Source organism: Panthera pardus, unplaced genomic scaffold (genome assembly GCF_024362965.1).
Source record: "Panthera pardus isolate Hobbes unplaced genomic scaffold, ASM2436296v1 HiC_scaffold_22, whole genome shotgun sequence".
NCBI lineage: Eukaryota > Metazoa > Chordata > Mammalia > Carnivora > Felidae > Panthera > Panthera pardus.
Genome location: NW_026526788.1, coordinates 59,936,689 through 59,955,086, shown reverse-complemented (window position 1 = coordinate 59,955,086; position 18,398 = coordinate 59,936,689). Strand labels below are relative to the sequence as shown.

Genomic DNA, 18,398 nt, shown 5'->3' with positions numbered 1-18,398 from the left:
TTGAGGAACCCATTTTCTCTGAGAAAATGAGACCTGATTGGAGCTTAGGAAGATGAGTAGGAGTTGGCAAGATGAAGGCTGGGAATATGTTACTGTCCGAAGAAAGGCCAGAGGTGTGCAGGAAACCACTAGGAGATTGGAGATTTAGACAAGGTCAGGTCCAGGCAGCTCTTCCTGCCCATGGGTTCTGTCCCCATGCTTTAATAAAAACACCCTTTTGCACTGGGGTGGGGTGGGAGGGGGAGGCAGGGTCGGGTCCTGAAAGTCTTGTATGCCAAACTAGGGAGCTTAGCCTTTGTCTTAACAATCGGGAGCTATTGCAGAGTTTTAGGCAGAGACATGACTGTTCAGATTTATTTTAGGATCATACTGTATGATAAGGCCTAGGGCCCTCAGGGGCACCCAAGCAACCCAGCCTCACTCCACATGTTCTTTGGCACATCAGTCCTGTCCCTTGCAACTCCCTATCTAGCAAGCATCAAGGCCACATCTTGCCCACAGGATGAACCTGGTATCACCCTGGGAGAAGCTAGCCCTGTCAAGCCTGTGAGAACATAGCCTGGGCAAGCCAAGGGTGTAGACTAACAGGTGAACCACCCAGGCCCTGACTTACAGTGAGAGCCTCCTTTAATTCTGAGGGGTAGGCGGGAGTAGGCGGGTAGTAGATAAGTTACTTGCCCAAGGACACTCGGTGGTGGTGGCAAGGTTAGAATGACACCTTGGTTTGCCTCATTCCAAACCCTGCTTTCTTAACGAAGCCACCTTACTTGGAGAAGAGGAGAGGTGGGGGGACAGGACGGGAGATAGCTGAGAAGAGGAAGAAAAGAAAGATGTAAAGAAAAATAGCACGGAGAAAGATAAATTAGTCTTTCAAAGGGGCAGAGGAGGGAGGAGAGGGACAAACAGCAAGAGCAAAGCAGCGGAGGAGAAAGGAGAGGAAAGAAAGGCAAGACATGGGAGTACTGGAGCAGAGACAAAAGCGCGGAGACAGACAGCGACAAGTGGAGAAAATCAGCGAAACTTGAGCGACAACCAAGCGCTGAAACCCGGTGGCCTCTCCCGGCCCGTGCGCCCTCCCACCTGGCGCCCCGGCTGCACTGTACAATTCCCCGGCACCACTGTACATTGCTCAGGGTAGCTGCCTGGCCCCACTTCGCCGCCGGCGCGCCCCGACTCCGCGGGGCCACCGGCCCCACTTTACTCTCGCCCGCTTGGCTCTGCCAAAATGTTCTGGCTCAGCGAGGTTTCAGCCACGTGGGGAAGGGCGTGGCCCAGATGCTGAGGAGTGCCTCCGATTGGCCAGGGGGCGGGCTTCTTGGCGGTGCGCCGGCCCGATCCCTCCCCCGAAGGCGGGGCCTGAAAATTCACAGCTGGAAAGGGTGGAGCCCGGGAGGCGCAGCTGGAAGGGGGCGGGGCCCGAAGCGCGAGGCTAGCTGCCGCGGGCTGGGGGCGCCCTGGGCTGCCATAAAGTGAATGGGCGCCGGCGGGGGGTGGCAGTCAGCCGCGAGGCTCACTCTCTCCCTCAGCGAGTCCGGGAGCGCCGGAGCCGAGCGGCGGTCCGGGCACAGGGGGGTGGCCCCCGCCCCGGCCGGGTGCCCGGCCCCTGGCCCCTGCCTGCCCTCCAGACTGCCGCCGCCGCCGCCACCGCCGCCGCCGGGAGTCTGCCTGCTGCGGGACTCACTGTGAGTGCTTGACCATGCGGGGAGAGGGGCTCATGAGGCCGAGGGGTCACGGCCGAACTTCAGGATCCCTAGAACAGGACCTGGGTGGCTGAACTGGGGAACGGTGCCTGGGGAACGGGTCTAGACTGGGAGGGCGTACTGTAGACTCGGGGCCAGGACTTAGGAAAAGGGAAACTCAGCGTCAGGACTCGGGGGACAGAGAAGAGGGAGACTCGGGATCCGGAGGGAAGCCGGAGACAAGAAGCCCGGACCGGAGCTCCGCGAAGCAGGGAGTCGGGAAATCATTACCAGAAAGAGCCCTGGAATTCGGGGGCGCGGGGCAGGCGGTCACGGAGCAAACAGGGTTGCCGAGGCCCTGGCCAGCGGGGGGAGCTGGAGGCGGCCGCGCAGCGTGGGGGCAGCTGACGGCTCCGGACGCCCCTCTCCCAGGGATCAGACTTGAGGGGCTGGGAGCAGGAGTGAGTCTGGTCGCACACGCTTCTCTTCCCAGCCACTTCGCAGTCGGGATAGGAGCCGTGTTGTGAGAGCCTGGCTGCGACTGGGTCAGATGGCCGCTGTGCGGGTGGCAGGGCCGAAGCTGGGCAGCCCGAGCGACTAGCCAGCGGGTCTGGCGTGTCGGGCTTGGGGTGTCACGGCCCGGATGGGCTACGGCCTGGAGCCACATGGAATTGGACGGAATGTCCGCCGCGCGCGCGGCTCGGAGCGGACAGAATGTCCGGGGAGGCGAGGTGGGTCTCTCCGGAGCAGGCACTGTGTCCGGCAGGGGCGGACAGAATGTCCCTGGCCGAGTGGCATGTCCATCTACCCGGCCGCGCCTTGCTCAGCTGCTGCATGTGCAGTGGGGTTCGCTGTGGTGGGTCGCCTCAAATCCCAGCTCACACTTCGCAAACTAGTTTCTGCCCCTAGGGGCTGCGGAGGCGGGGAGGGGGACAGGGAGCAGGGAGTGAGAGCAAAGGCCTGGCCTTGGAGTGGAGTGGCGCTGGGGGACCTTCCCTCTCCAACCCAGACTAGATCTGAGCATCATCCCCCCGCACTTCTAGAATCCAGATTTGAGGAGAGAAAGACAATGGTGGGATTGCTAGACCAGGAAAGGAAAAAATGAACCACAAAGGGCAATAGGAGGGTGAGGAGGAGTCGGCACAAGCCCCCCTGACAGCTTCAGTTCCCTCACAAACTCAGAGTCAACTCCTAATTCCAATACAGCTGACCAGACAGCCCCAGATTCCTACCTGGGTGTCAGCAGGCTAAAGACTCCTTCCCTGCAAGGGGCAGAAGCCCAGGCCTAAAGAGAAAACTGCAGCCCTTTAGCAAAGCAAACTCTGTGGTTTTGTCTCCCTTTTGGCTCTCTCACCCCCACCAATCCCAACAGCACCCTGGTGGCTAAGAGGAAGAAGGAAGGAATGCAGACTCTGGGGTCAACATGGGGCCTATATGGCCCTCCGAGTCTGTTGGGGAAGGATGTCTCAGTCCCACCCAACTGTCGCTTTTGTTTTATCTGCAGTTGGGGAAGGGCCTTAATTCCTTTGGACCCATACAGTGATCACCCACCCTGACCCCAACTCTTTAACCAGAGCCTAGTTAAGCTAAAGGGAACAGAGAAGAGAGAACTTTCCCTGTCTGTGTAAGTCAGCAGAGCAAGCCATCTAGGGACTGAGTTTTCATGGGATAGGTGCAAAGCGATGTGTTTAGCAATGAGTAGCCTAAACAAGTGGGTCTCAACCTCTCTCACCCACCACCCATGAATGACATATAATATATACGCCCCACACTACCACCTTCATTCCTCAGTTTTAAAGTTTGCTTATCACTGGCTAGACCATTGTTTCTCAACCTTTTTTTTTATCCCTTGCCTGCTTTTGATAAATATAAAGAAACACCCCAATTACTCCCACCATATTCTGATACCTTTTTCAGGGGCTTGTGCTCCCATCACCTGAAAATATGGGTGAAATGAAAGGCAATTCATTTTCAAAGTCAGGAAAGGAATAGGGAAGGCATTACAGATGGTTCCCTGAAGACTTTAGCCTAAAGTTCTGCATTTGCCAAAAAGGCCAAAAAGCAATACCATTATAATGAAGACGAGTAGAAACAAAAAATAGAACTTTCTCCCATCCTTTCATAAAACCATGTAGTTGAGCGCATGCCTGGTCACTGGCTCTTATGGAGAATGTCATGGACCTAGAGAAGGATCAGAGAAGGATTCACAGAATGGGGAGCAAGGGGCTGCTGGAGAGAGCAAACTTCAAAGTTTAGGCCTCTGGAAGGTGAAATAGGATGGAAATCCACAAATAATGAAAGGCCTAGATAAGCAGAAGATTTGTTTGCTCCCCAAATCCTGAAATGGGAGATGAGGGGGCCTCATAGAACCGGAGTGATGCAAGCTCAGGATGAATAGGAAAATGTTCCTTGGCACACAGTGGGCAGCAAACTTCCAAAGCTCATTTCCAGAAAGGAGGTAGAGGCAGGAAGTAGAAATGGAATCCTTCAGGGCTTGGGAGGATCAGTGCATGTCAGAGCCACAAATGGTTGCTGGAGTGGAGGGGGCAAGGCGTGGAAAGAACTCAGACTCTGGTTTTAGGAGAACTGGATTCAAATCTCTTCAATCTGTGTAACCTTGTACAAATTCATCTTAGAGGTGAAATGAGAATGCACATTCCTGACACTCAAGGTGGTTTTAAGAGTTCTATGAAATCATGTATTTGAAAGCCCTTTGCAAATGGAGAAGCACCACAGAAATAAGAAGCATTATTGCTATTATTATGCCCAAGCTGTAGGTCCCCTGTAACCACAGAATCTTTGTTTGGAAGGATGGGGTCTCCCAGGATGCAGCCTGGTAGCATCTGATCCAGTCACAGGAAGATTGTCAATGACAGATGGAACACCCTATCCCAAGCTTCTGATGCCTGCCATTTACCCCTGCTCCTCTCCAAGAAGAGTTCTAGGGAGCTCCACAAATGCTTAACTCTTCCACTAATCTGATCTGATCCCTGCCTGCCTCCTCTTCAAGGCTATGAATATGAGCCCAGGACCCAGATCCAGGAGGGCAGAGGGGAGCAGGCTGGAACTGAGCTGGGGATAGGCATGAGAAAGGGACAGAGCCACCCAAATCTTTTTTTCTCCATTCATTCTAAATGATGAGTCCTAGAGGGTGGGGAGGAAGAAGGCAGCTAACCTGAAAGATCCATTAGGTCCTGAGCTTTGGGATCATCTGGAGTGTCTAGTCCATGGTCATGGACCAGGGACCCATGAGGAGAGTGATAGGGACAGAAAGGCAGTGGGGTAAGTGAGAGCTGCTTTCAAAACTCTCTCCACTCCTTTTCCATTGTCCTCCCTGGGGCCTTCTTTACACTTCAGTTAAGTGCCCCCTTTCCCACCTTTCCCCTGCTCAATCCATTCTGTTCACCACAGCCAAATAAAGGTCTCAGAGATGCTGCTCTTATGTCTCTCCCCTGCCTGCAAGCTTCCAGTGACTCCCATTGCTTGGAGCACCGCTTCTCAAAAGGGGGGATGGGCGAGAGGGCAGGACAGGAGTGGAAGGGGCATGACGCTGCAAGATAAACATGGCCCATCTTCCTGGTGTGTGATGTCACTTGAAGATGTCACGTGGAGATTTGGAGAGAAAACATTATTTTATATTAAGACAAATATAATTTAAGTATGGAACAGAATGCAAAATTTGCTTCAATTTTTACCATAAGGTTGGAGATCTCAAAGAAGTTCCATATTGGTGGCAGATGTTTGAGGTTGTGCTCCCAGTTTCCCAGAGTCATGTTCTCTCTTACTGGTCTTAGGGGTTTTTGATGGAAAAGCTGGAAATGCTCTAGCCTAGACTCTATCAAACCTGAAGCACCATCCCTTGTCCTTCATTGGAGTCCCCCCGACCTGTTTTTCTCTGATGATCTCCCATGGCCCACACTGAGACCCTGGCCACATTAGGCTGCCTGTTGCCCTCTGAACCTGCCAGCTCATTCCCAATACTGCTGTGTTATTTAGAAGCCTCTGCTCCTTTACCTCCCCAGTTCCCAGCTCTGCCATGTGCTACCTTCTCTGAGCCCCAAAACCTGATACCTTACATGGGATTCCATCTCTTTGATCCCCCACAATGTGAATATTAGTCCCATTCAGCCTATCGTCGTCCATCCTGCTTGCCTCCCCAGACTGTACAGGCTCCTAGAAGTTAGGCTCTGTGCCTTACCATTCTTAGGGATTTGTCTTAGCACCTAACATTTGCTGAAGGAAAGAAGAAAGGGGAAGAGTGGGTGTGGGGGCCCATTTCTCTGATCCCTAACTTACCCCTTGATAAATTAACCACATCAAATCATTGCTGCCTCCACTTGAGTCTTAGGGTTTCTTCGTGGGGCTGTGAGCCTCGTCTACAGCTGTCTTCGTTTGCTCCCATTTGCTCACCGCAGTTCAGCAAACCAGACGGTTTGGGTGCTCGGCATCCCTGATGAACTTAAGGGCCTCACTTCAGATCCAGGTTTCTAGGTGGGCTCCATGCTAGTTAAGGGCCCTGGTTTATACTCTATTGCCAACCTGCTATTTGCTGAGCAGAGCCACAGCACCCCAACTCTATCCCCTCCATCTTCCTCTTCATTCAGTGGTTTTCTCCCATCTCAGTTCTAGGGTATAACTTCTGCTTAGGCATTATTATTTCAACTACTTGGGAGCTCTCTGGCTGTAGTCCTGGTTTCTCCCGTTGGCGTCAGGACAAAAGTGGGCACACATGGCATTTGCCTTCTTGCCATGAGCTTGGGTCTCTTGGAAGCCATGGCCTCCCTACTGTGAACTCTCTGGCCTGTGATGACCTCTGCTCTCCACCTTAATATGCCTTGAATATTTTGTTCTTGCTGCAGTCCATGATAGGCTTCCTGTAATTCCATGTAGGCAGCCTATACCTCAGAATCAGAGTGCGCCTGCAGGCCCTTTCTTCTTCCCTGGGCTAGGATTGTCACCCTGACCCCACGGAGCCTTGCCCGTGCATCCCCAGCAGGGTGTGTCAGGAAGGCTGGATGGGGGACAGGCAGCCCCTCCCAGAACTGGACTCAGCACCACCGTTAAATCCTGACTCTCTTTGGCCCTGCCTGGTGTTTCCTACCAGCGTCAACCAATCCTGCAGCTTCCAGACTTACTGCTTGTCCCTGTCCACTGAGTGAGGCGAAGCCCCTGGCCTCAGTCCCAACTCCCCAGCTTCCTGACCTCCAACAGTTTGGGGGAGCTTAATCCTCAGCCAGCCTGTCTCCAGCTCAGACAACAGCTTGGCGCCCCCCGCCTCTGCCTGGCCAGCCCACCCAGCCACGAGTCAGCTAGAGGCCTGTGCCCCCACCCTTTATCTCTCTGTTGCCTGCCTGACTGTGGTGTTCTTGCCTTTTCAGTTTCACAGGCAAGGCCCTTCTCAGCCTCATCACGCCCTTGCCACTGTTACTACCCCAGTCAAGAGCCTGAAAGCTTCCTTCTTTCCTTTACCAGTCCCTGATCCCCAAAGTGGCTCTTAGCTTGGGTTATTCTGTCCATTTTGTTGTTACCTTATTGACTGGGCCCTGCCTTATGTGTAGGGTAGAGTATTCACAATACACCTTTTCATTCCACTCTCAAATGCAGCGTACTTACGTTTATTCAATAGAGAAATTCTTCACTGGGAGATTCAGGGTCTAGGAAGGTGAACTCAAGCAAGGGCAGATGTGAGGATGAGATCTTACCACTCTAGCCTCAGTGCCTTACTCAGTGCCCAGCTCACAGAGGTGCCAAATAAACATCTGTTCAATGAATAAGGAGGGAGGGGAAAGCAACTTGGATAGAGTTTTACCCCCACTTATTTTCACATCAAGTTTTATTTTAACCCTATAACAATACTAGAGGTAGGTAGGGAAGGAATTATGTTTTCCCTTTTAGAGATGGAAAAAAATATGTCCAGAGAGGTAAAGAACACATAGCTAGGAAGTTGGGGGGCCAGGACATGAACCCAGATCTTTGTCTCCAAACCTAATTTCTTCCGGCTATACCAAATCACTTTCCTAGGTGGGAGCTGGACAATTTCTGCCCTCTTCCCCCAAGCCATCCTCTTATTCAGACTCCTCCCCACCCAGCCAAACAGGCTCTCCCCCAGCAACCACTGAGTATAGAGCACTCCCCTGGCCCCTTTGGCCTCCTCCTCCCCCATAGAGTCCTTAGTTCCTGGGACTGAGAGCTGAGGTTCAGAGGGGCCAGGAAGGGGGGAGGGTAACGGCTAGCTCCAAAACAGCCAAGGCAGCTGTCCCTGTCACAGAGAGAGGAGACTGTGTGACGGTGTGGGTCTGTCTGCCTGAATGTGGGAGCACATGTGTGGGAGAGTATGTGTTTGTATGCCTCTAGCTCCGAGTCCAAGTGCTTATTTTGTCTGAGTGGAGGCCCATGTGTGTCTGCATGTGTGTCTGTCTGTCTCTGGGAACACACAGCCTGAAGTCCACTTTCTCGGCCTCGTCTTTTACTTTGGCCCTTGTCTCTCCTCACCCTGCCTCCCTCTGCTGCAATAGAGGGTGAAACCAAGACACAGGTATGGAATGCTGGGGGAAGGGGAGTTTGGAATAGTGGAAGTCTGGAGCCAAAGCAGACTGGAAGGACAAATGGCACCGTGGGATTTAGCTTTCCCTTCAGGCGAACCCAGTTATCCCTCTTTTCCCAGTGGTGTTGCTCCCATGGCCTCCGGAGAAGTCAGGGGCATGGTTTGCATTTCGAGAGCATCTTGGATATGAAGTAAAAGGAGACTTCAGAACACCCCCTTTTCCAGCTCCCAGTTCTAAGCCTTTTGAGCTATTTGGGAAGAACTACCAGTCAAGGCTGCCAGAGGCCCCACCCAAGGGCATTTCCCTTCTATCAGACCATCACTGGGGCAGCCCCAAGCCTGATTCCTGACTGCAGATCTGGAAGGGGAGGTAAGCTGAGCACACCCACCCCGAACCTGACGTCTCTCCTTCCCAGGTTCCCCTTTAGTCCTACCTCTCCAACCCTAGGAAAAGGTCCAAGGTCTAGACCCCTCTGCCTGCGGACAGAATGGGGACTGCTTCTCAACCTCCTGCCTTGACCTCTGTCCCATGCCCAATCTCGCTTGAGAGGTGGGGGGGGGGGCAGCTGTCATCTCTCAGCTGGTTGATGGGGGCATTACCATGTGCAAATAAAGGCTGCTGCCCATCTGTGCCTCCCTGAGAAAGGCTCCTAATAAATTCAGAGCAGCCAAGTGACACACATCTCAATCTAGGCTAATCCGCCACATTAATGCCACCTTGCACAGCCTGCATTAAGTCCTTGTTAATGGGGAGGCAGATGGACCCCTCCTACCCAGCTAGCTCTTCATCCTGCTCCTCTGTCCCTAGCCTTCTTTGGTTCTCCTCTAAGAGGCATCCAGAGTTCTTGAACCTCACTAGTGCTCCTTTCTCCTCATCCCACCAGAGGGGACTTGGAAGAGCCAGTAGGAAAAAGGACCCTGCAGGGGAGACTTGGAGAGGGACCCAGGCAGTCTCCCGGGCAAAGTCAGGCGAGGTTTGGGATAGGCAGTAAGGGTGGGAATATGACCTTAAGAAGCCCACATCTACTGCTGTGGGTGGGGAGTGCTGGTAGAGACTGGCATGAGTAGAACTGGTAAGGGTGTGATAGGTGCCCAGGTAGGCACAGAAGCAGACAAGGCAAGAATGCCCAGGGATTTTCAAACTGATTTCTGATCCTGGAACCCTTTCTTCAAATGCTATCTCTCAAGAAAGGATAAACAAAACAGGCAAAAGTAAGACTGCCCTAGTTGAAGCAGATTCAAGCCAGGCCAGGCTAGAGCTCTATCCCTGAGGCTAGTCCCAAGTTCCAGTCCCTGAGGGGGTTTGGAACACAATTTGAAAAAGCAAATGAAGAAAAAGCATTAGCTGAGGAGTTTCCCAGATCTGGTTCAGATCCCAGTTCCACCACGTATGAGCTCTGTGACCTTAGTGGTGGCTTCAAGTCTCAGTTTCCTCACTGGAACAAGGGTGATAATACTTAATATCGATGCATTCTTGTGAGAAGAGAGATAATGACGTAAAGGCACATAGTAAGTACTCATAAATAATAGCAGTGATTTTCCTTGTGTGAGACATATTGGGCCTGGTTCAGAATCAAACCTGTCCCACTGAAGAGTGAATAACAGAGGTTCAGGTAGTGTCTCATGTTAGCTGAGGGGCATGTATGAGTTTGTGGGGATACTGGACATACATGCGAAAGGGAACTGAAGTTTTTGAGGTTGTGGTATACAGTATGTGTTGTGCAATAGTGTAGTTTTCATTAACTTGATAAGTATCTATTGAACAGCAACTGTGCACCAAGCAGAGTTTTCGGTGCCCATCAGTGAACAAAACAGTTTGGTGTGCATATCTGTGCATGAAACTTCTGGGTATACACCTTCTCCCCCTTAGGCTACTGTTTCTCCATTCTATCCTAGGGTACGCACACTGGAGTAGCTTATATTGGTGGCTGAGAAAGGGGACAGTGAACTTGAGGGGAAACACTACTGGGAACGGGATAACTGTGAGATGTTAGCCCCATCAACCTGGTCTGTGTCTTCTCTCCTTTCCAGAGTCCTCCCTCCATGGAGTTCGGCCTGCTCAGCGAGGCGGAGGCCCGGAGCCCGGCCCTCTCGCTGTCAGATGCGGGCACTCCCCACCCGCCACTCCCAGAACACGGCTGCAAGGGCCAAGAGCACAGCGGTGAGCGCACCCCCTACTGGGAGTAGGGGAGATAGCAGCTCAATCCCTCTTGCGGGGGCGAGGGGACCTGGGAGTGGAAGGCAGGGTGGGAGTGAAGGCTCGGTGGAGGAGGTCTGGGAGCCGCAGGGTTCGCGCAGGCCTGGGCGTCCAGTGACCTGCCCCCATCTCGGCCCCCAGACTCTGAGAAGGCCTCGGCTTCGCTGCCCGGAGGCTCCCCGGAAGACGGCTCCTTGAAGAAGAAGCAGCGGCGGCAGCGCACCCACTTCACCAGCCAGCAGCTACAGGAACTGGAGGCGACCTTCCAGAGGAACCGCTACCCCGACATGAGTACGCGCGAAGAGATCGCCGTGTGGACCAACCTCACCGAGGCCCGCGTGCGGGTAAGGTCCTCTCAGACCTGCAACCTTCCCGGCACCGCCCCCTCCCCCCGCCCAGTCCCCGGCCCCGGCCTCCCTCTAGCCTGCCGCTCAGCGAGTAGCCCTGGAGCCAGCAGCCTGTGCCTCTGCCCTGACTGCCCACCCTCGGCCCAACACCCAACGTGCGGAGACCTCCGCCTGCTGCCCTGCACCGCCTCCTTAGAACCAGCCTCTGGCCTCTGCTCTGACTCCACCCTGTCGCTCCGGGCCGCGCGTTTCTTCTCCTCCGGCACTGTCTCTCGTTCCCTTCTTCACCCCTCCTTGACCCCATCCTACAGGACCCTCCAGACCATGGCCCCCTGACCCAATCTTGCCGCCCACAACTGTTCTCAGCCCCTTTACGCGGTGCGCTGCCCCTGCCCCCGGCCTGGCTGCCCAATCCAGTCTCTAACCACTCCCGTCTCGTTTATCCTCCGCCCTGCCCCTGCCCGAACCCGGGTCTCGGTGACCTAGCCGCCAGCGGCGCTGACCCCGGGCCTCCGCCCGGCTGCTGCTCTGACAGTCTTTCTCGCACTCCCGCAGGTGTGGTTCAAGAACCGGCGCGCCAAGTGGCGGAAGCGCGAGCGCAGCCAGCAGGCGGAGGTATGCAAGGGCGGCTTCGCCGCGCCGCTCGGGGGGCTGGTGCCGCCCTACGAGGAGGTGTACCCCGGCTACTCGTACGGCAATTGGCCACCAAAGGCTCTCGGCCCGCCGCTCGCTGCCAAGACCTTCCCGTTCGCCTTCAACTCGGTCAATGTGGGGCCTCTGGCATCGCAGCCCGTCTTCTCGCCACCCAGCTCCATCGCCGCCTCCATGGTGCCCTCGGCCGCGGCCGCCCCGGGCACCGTGCCAGGGCCCGGGGCCCTGCAGGGCCTGGGCGGGGGGCCCCCCGGGCTGGCTCCGGCCGCAGTGTCCTCCGGGGCAGTATCCTGCCCTTACGCCTCGGCCGCCGCAGCCGCTGCTGCAGCCGCCTCCTCCCCCTACGTATATCGGGACCCGTGTAACTCGAGTCTGGCCAGCCTGAGGCTCAAGGCCAAACAACACGCCTCTTTCAGCTACCCCGCCGTGCCCGGGCCGCCCCCGGCCGCCAACCTCAGTCCGTGCCAGTACGCCGTGGAACGGCCCGTATGAATGGCCCGGTCCGTCGACCATCCCCGAGGGCGGGGTCGATAATTCACAGCCTCCCCGGACTGGGGTCGTCTAGACTGGCTTGCCCCTGCCCCGGGGTCTGAGAGGGGTGCTGGGGCAGCTGAGGGGTGGGGGGGAGGCGGCCGGCTCAGGAGAGAGACTTCCCCCACCGCCGACCCTGAGGGGTGGACTGGACCCTACACACAGTCCGCGCCCCTGGGACTAAGGCCAGGAAAAGGGACCAGTTCCCCAGGGGCCAACTGACCCTTGGCCCACCCCGCCTTCTTCAGACTCCTCTCCTCATTTTCAAAGATTAATGAAATAAACGTGCGCGGACTGCCAAAGGCCTGATGATTCAGAGTTGCGATTCAGCCCCCTCCCCTCAAGCTCTCCCATTTCTAAAGGAGAGCTGGATGTGCAGGAAAGAAGGGCCGGGGCTTCTAGGGCTTCAGTACCCCCTCAGCTCCCAACACCAGGATGGAAAAACTGGGGGATTCCTGGACCCACGGAGCGCACCTGCATGCGCGTTTGTTGAGTGTGGCTTAGGGGCCAGCAACTTGGCCGGCGTTGGCCAAAGTTGGTGCTGCGGCGCCACCCGGTGGTCTCATGGCGGATAACTGGGAGGTCTGGTCTCCAACGCTTACTTGGCAGGAATCAATTCTGCAACTTAGGGAAGCCTATGATCTTAGATAAGTTACTCCGCCTTTCTGCACCTGTTTCTCACTGTTCCTATGAGGGGCTTGGGCCTCTAATAGCAATAAAATTCTGGTCTGTGACAGATATTTATTAAGTGCCTACCAGGCCTAGGGTTCTTGAGTGTCTGTGTGTGAGCCTCTCATCCTTCCACACACCTTAGTCTCCTCACCCAGTGATCATCCTGCTTGCCAGCAGCCCTCTCCCATCACAGCAGTCCTCCTCTTCCCCCAAATCCCAAAGCCCCCAAAATCGTGTTGAAATCTTTAATTAAAAAATAGATCAAGAAGAAGATTTCTGGATAGAAATATAAATAACTCAGTTCTGGGGATCCTCTTCAGTCCTACCCCCAACCCAGGACCTGCTTGGCCTTCACATTAAAAATGGAAACATCAAAGTACTAGATTGCACCCCATCCCAGGGCTGACACTTCTTGTCTGACATAACTTCCTGCCACCTTGGGGCACACATCCCATGGGGAAAACCATGCAGGAAAGGCATCCTAATCATTCTCCCAAACCTAAGCTCAGCCCCTCAGTGCCTTGGTGGGGAGAGAGACTGGGGCTCCTTTTTCTCCAGCCCTTCACTGACTCTTGGTCTTGGCTTTGGCCTTGGGCGCTATGTAGGTGTGGTGGAAGTAATGGGCAAAGAGAATGAAATAGGTCGTGTACAAAACGAGGGACCAGAAGAAGTGTTCCGTTGTGGTGTGGCATCCCTGTTCTTGTCTCCAGATGTAACTTAGGATGCCGACAATGGCTCCCATAAACATCTGCAGGATCTGCAGGCTGGTGATGAGCTTGGGTAACCACGTGGGGGACTTCACTTTGGCAGCCCTCAGAGTGTAGTAGATGTACATGATGGCATGCACACCGTAGTTCATGGTCATGAACCAGCCGCCTGCAGCCACCTTGTTCTTGTATCCAAAGCTCGTGTACACTAGCACTGTGCTGTGGTGGTACCAGTGTACAAAGATGAGCGGCCGCTTACGCAGGATGATGAAGGCCGTGTCTCCTGGGAGATGGGGAGTCATAGCTGGCATACCACCCAGTGCTGGAACCACCCTCCACACTGGCTGTAGGGGAATGGGGGGAATTCTCAGGGCATGGGGAGGGGTCTTTGTGGAAAATAATCTAAAGAGGGGCTTTGGTAAGAGGTGTTGTTAGGACCCAGGGGCGGGGGGAGGCACTCTCCATGTGATGGGGGGGGGGCACTGAGGAGGGATGCAGTTGACCAGGCACCAGAGAGACAAAGCCTTGACACTCACCAAGTTCAATGACCTTGCTGAGAAGAAAGAGGCAGGACCAGAATTTGATTACGGAATTTTGGATGAAGACGGAGAAGCAAACAGTGTGCTTTAGGCTGCCCCTAAGTAGCACGGTCCCCATATAGCCCCACGTTCTCACTGCCCCCAGGATACTGAAATAGGAGAGAGGGAAAAGGTGTAAGGGTCATCCCCAGACACCAATTCACCCTTCCTCCTTGGCCTGGCAGGTCACTGTCCCAAGCTCCACCACTTCTCCCCCACTTCCAATGAACTGGATCACAACTTCTGAGATCTGGGGCCAGGATCCAACCAGTAATCTAGAGGAGATGAGGGCTAGGGGGAGGACCAGGGAATGCTGGAGGACTGGACTGAAAGTTGAGCTAGGGAATAGGGTTCTTGGGATGGGTAGGGATGGGTGACAGGATGGAGGAGATGGAAGGAGTTTCGGGGATGAAATAGGAGAAGGAGGGGCTAGAGAAGTTATTGGAAGGTCTTGGGAGAGGGTGTTAGATGCTGAGAGTATTAGAAGCTGGGCAAATTCGTTAAAAGTACACAGACTCCATGAGCACAAGAGTTCTCATGAGATAGAGCAGAAGCTATCAGTATGGGGCCTGGGGAAGAAGGAAAACAGGGTCTAGGCACCTGGGCGGCTCAATCGGTTAAACATCTGACTTCTGCTCAGGTCATGATCTCACCGTTCGTGAGTTCAAGCCCTGCTTCAGGGTCTCCACTGACCATGCAGAAGATCCTCTCTCTCTGTCCCTCCCCTGCTGTCTCGCTGTCTCTCAAAAATAAATAAACATTTTAAAACGGAGAGAGAGAGGGAGAAGGAAAACAGGGTAATACGAGTGGGTGGGTGGAAGCCAGGGAGGGGGCTGGAGCTGAGGGAATGGGTTAGGGAGAGGGTTAGAGGGCAACTTAGGGAGTTGACTCAGTTGGGGTTTCTAGAAAGCTTTTAAGGATAAAATGAGTGTCTAGGGTCTACAGGATAGGCAGGGAGTGGAGGTTGGGGGGGGGGGTGTCTTACCTGAAGATTGCAAGGCAGAAGGACCAAAGGATCAGAGGCCCCTGTAGGTTGAAGCCCTTCCGTGCCTTCATGTAGTTCTGCCCCACAAAGATGAGCAGCAGGTAGACCAGAGCTATGGGGAATGAGGTTGCCCTGGCAGGCAGAAGGCAGAGGGGATGGGCTTACAGGTGGGTGCTCGTTAGAGGAGTACCCACCCATCTCTTAAGGTGAGTGCTCTGGGTTGGAGTCACATCTCTGTCATTTATTGGCTGTGTGACATTGGAAAAACTATTTAGTTCTCTGAGCCTCAGTTTCCTTATTATAAAGGAGAAATAACACTCCTCTCCTGGCAGTGCTAAGGTATATAAAGTACCTAGCACAGGGCAAGGGCTGTGGCCAAGGTTTCTGTAGTTATTGCTCTTTCGGTGGAATTGTGAATGGGTGATGGCTGCTGGCCCATGCCTAGAACAAACCCAGGGCTCTGGTGCAAGAAGAATGTGGCAATAGTGTCTGCCTGGTTGGGTCATGGAAAATTAGCTGGAGCTCAAAATTAGCCCAAAAACACTTCTGAGGAGCTTCAGGGCAAAGCCAAAGAGCCTGGGGAAATCTTGCAAAACCTCCCTGGCTGTGTCTCCTTCTCCACAGCAGGGACGATGTAGCATTGGGGGAACAACATGATAATTTGAAGGGCAGACTGTCTCTGGGCACCAGCACTACTCCTGCACGTGTGCACACATGGCCACAAAGGACAGAGGAGAGCCGTCTATAAAGTGGGTGGGAGTAGGAGTAGGAGTTCAGATTAACCCCCTTCCTCAGAGATCATTTCTCACTATATTCTGTCCCCTCAGTTTCTGCCTCCTACGTTCCTCACCCCATCCTTTCTTCCATTCTCCCTCCCGCCCTTCCTTTCTGTCTCTCTCTCCCTCTTTCTCTCTTTCTTCCAGATCTAATCTCTTTGAGGTGCTAACCCTGCACTTGGACAACAGATATGGAGCCATTACAGGGGAGTCCGATACCTTTGCTCTTTAAGAAAATCATTGCAGGCATTCAAGTGTCTCTTCCCTCACCCCCAACCCACCCCAAATAGCAGTCATCAAGGTAAGGACCTTGGCACGGCCCTTCTCCTTCTCCGGGTCTTACCAGTATTCCTCCAAAAAGGGCCTCATGTCCTGGAACAGCTCGAAGTTGTAAGGCTGGAACAGCTGGTCTATTTCGTCCGAGACATTCATAGCTGTGACCATTTCGTTCAGCAGACGTCCAAGTCCGGAGCTTCGGAAGCTAGGTGAGAGGTTAGGGGACAGAGGATGGAGCGATCTTGGGGCAGGACAAAATGCACGCCGGACTCAAGGAACTCCGCGGCAAGCGAGGAGCGTCAGATTCAGGGACTTGCGCCGCAATTAGCCAGCTTCCACTACAGTCACCACTGCAGTATATGAAGCGGATTGCAAAGCGGCGGGCGCAGGCGGCGCGAGGCCCCTCCCAGCGCCAGGCCGTTATCCAATCTTGACCAAGATATTCCCCCGGTCCCGCCCCTGGGCCGCAACCCGCTCCTGATTGGTTATCCTCAAGGGCGCCTCCCCTCCAGGTGTTCTCACGCCCCACCCCATATATGCCTGTCATGGGCTCCCGCCACGCCCACTTTCCCACCCTTTTCTCCCACACCTCCATCCTCACCTGCTTGGTTTAGCCCCTGCGGCCTGGCCAGTAACTGGGCAGGCTAATCTCCCCCTGGCACTGCCAACCATAACTTTTGCCTCAGTTCTCTTCAATCCTGACCTACCTGGCAGTGAGGAGAGTGGGGGTGTCCTCAGCCTCTGGTGCATGCATTCAGGCATAAGGGTGTCAGTTTTCCACCTCCCTGAGACCATGGGAAACCCAAACCCCTAATGAGGATCAGTCCCCAATAGTCCCATCTACCCGCCTTCAGGTCTGTGGTTGTGGGCGGGAAGGAGACGGATGTTAGTAAGTTTTATTGTTGAGGTTGTTGATGTTGGTGTTTGGGAAGATGGTTGTTGAGGCTGTTGTGGTTTCTTTACAGTTTCCTGAATTCCCTAACTGCTCCAGCTTGAAACCCTGTAATAACCTTTGAGAGGAAATGGGGTCACCCTCTGGGCTTCTGGGATTATTGTCTTCAGGTTTCCTGGAAGCCTTCTAGGGTTTATAGGAAGAAGACATGCAGTGCATCTCCCCACTGTCTTACTATTCTCTCCCAGAGTTTGTGTTTGTCTAATCAAATCTATTTTTTCCTTTACCTAGCACCAAAGAAATAAATATTTTTAAAAATTTTTAACGTGGGGCGCCTGAGTGGCTCAGTTGGTTAAATGTCCAACTTCAGCTCAGGTCATGATCTTGCCATTTGTGAGTTCAAGCCCGGTGTCAGGCTCTGTGCTGACAGCTCGGAGCCTGCTTTGGCTTCTGTGTGTGTGTCTCTCTCTCTATTGCTATCCCACTTGCGCTCTTTCTCTCCCTCTCTCTCTCTCTCAAAAATAAATAAAGATTAACAAAAATCTTTTTAACATTTATTTATTTAAATAGAGCATGAGCTGGGGAAGAACAGAGAGGGAGGCAGAATCTGAAGCAGGCTCCAGGCTCTGAGCTTTCAGCACAGAGCCTGAGGTAGGGCTCGAACCCACCAACCATGAGATCATGACCTGAGCTGAAGTTGGATGCTTAACTGACTGAGCCACCCAGGTGTCCCAAGAAGTAAATATTTTAAAGCTTTTAGAGCCTTGCTTGTCTGTCCCTTATTTCTCTCTTAGGCTTTATGAAACTGAGGGAGAAATACAAGGCTTGAAGGCAGCTTGAGATAAGATGGTTATTTGCAAAACAAGAGCCAAGCGACATAAATAGAAATATTTTATGTGGGGATATGGTTATAAATGGCTATGTGCAATAAAGCCCAAAGACACTAGAGCCTGAGGACCCAGGTAGGAATCCCAGCTCCACTTCTCTGAACCTCATCCACTCATCCAGGAAACCTGAAGACAATAATCCCAGAAGCCCAGAGGGTGACCCCATTTCCTCTCAAAGGTTATTACAGGGTTTCAAGCTGGAGCAGGAAAGAGTAGAATGGGAAATCCTGCCAATGCTGTCTACATGACCCTCAAATGCCTCCCTTTGTCTCTGTACTTCATCACCTCTCACCTGGTTGTCTCGCTCTACAGTCACTACCTTAGTCATGTTAACTGGTTGCACCACCTCCTTCTCTAATACAATGATTCTTTCTCTGTATTGCATTAGATTTGGAAAAGAATTCCAAACCTGGCTGATCAGGAGATTACTAAATCCCAATCTCAGAGATTTAGACCCCGTGAGTGATCCCAGACCACACTTTGGTATATGTGCTGCCGAAGCGAGCACTCAGACCATACTTTGGAAACCATGCTGCTTTCCTGCTTCAAATCCTTCAGTGGCTCTTAACTGCTCCATATGTAGCCTGACACTCAGGTGACTGGTACATGTTTGATGGATAAATAATAAATGAAAGAATGAATATTATAAGAATAATACCATCTAGGTGGTACAAGA

At 53.5% G+C, this 18,398-nt stretch overlaps 2 protein-coding genes across 3 annotated transcripts; one reads left to right on the top strand and one right to left on the bottom strand.

The window, feature by feature from the left end:
• Nucleotides 1-1,416: 1,416 nt before the first annotated feature.
• Nucleotides 1,417-12,251, top strand: PITX3 (paired like homeodomain 3). Of its 2 annotated transcripts, XM_019459242.2 has the most exons (5): nt 1,417-1,682; nt 8,344-8,593; nt 10,255-10,384; nt 10,562-10,764; nt 11,323-12,251. In XM_019459242.2, the coding sequence occupies exons 3-5, from the start codon at nt 10,267-10,269 to the stop codon at nt 11,908-11,910; spliced, it is 909 nt and encodes a 302-aa protein (XP_019314787.2). In that variant the 5' UTR covers nt 1,417-1,682; nt 8,344-8,593; nt 10,255-10,266; the 3' UTR covers nt 11,911-12,251. The 2 variants fall into 2 exon arrangements, with proteins under 2 accessions (XP_019314787.2, XP_019314789.2); XM_019459244.2 differs by lacking the exon at nt 8,344-8,593.
• A 601-nt stretch (nt 12,252-12,852) lies between these two features.
• Nucleotides 12,853-16,333, bottom strand: ELOVL3 (ELOVL fatty acid elongase 3). The gene is made up of 4 exons (XM_019459245.2): nt 16,011-16,333; nt 14,892-15,023; nt 13,865-14,016; nt 12,853-13,611 (listed from the first exon to the last, which is right to left on the bottom strand). The coding sequence occupies exons 1-4, from the start codon at nt 16,109-16,111 to the stop codon at nt 13,184-13,186; spliced, it is 813 nt and encodes a 270-aa protein (XP_019314790.1). The 5' UTR covers nt 16,112-16,333; the 3' UTR covers nt 12,853-13,183.
• Between the last annotated feature and the right edge of the window lie 2,065 nt (nt 16,334-18,398).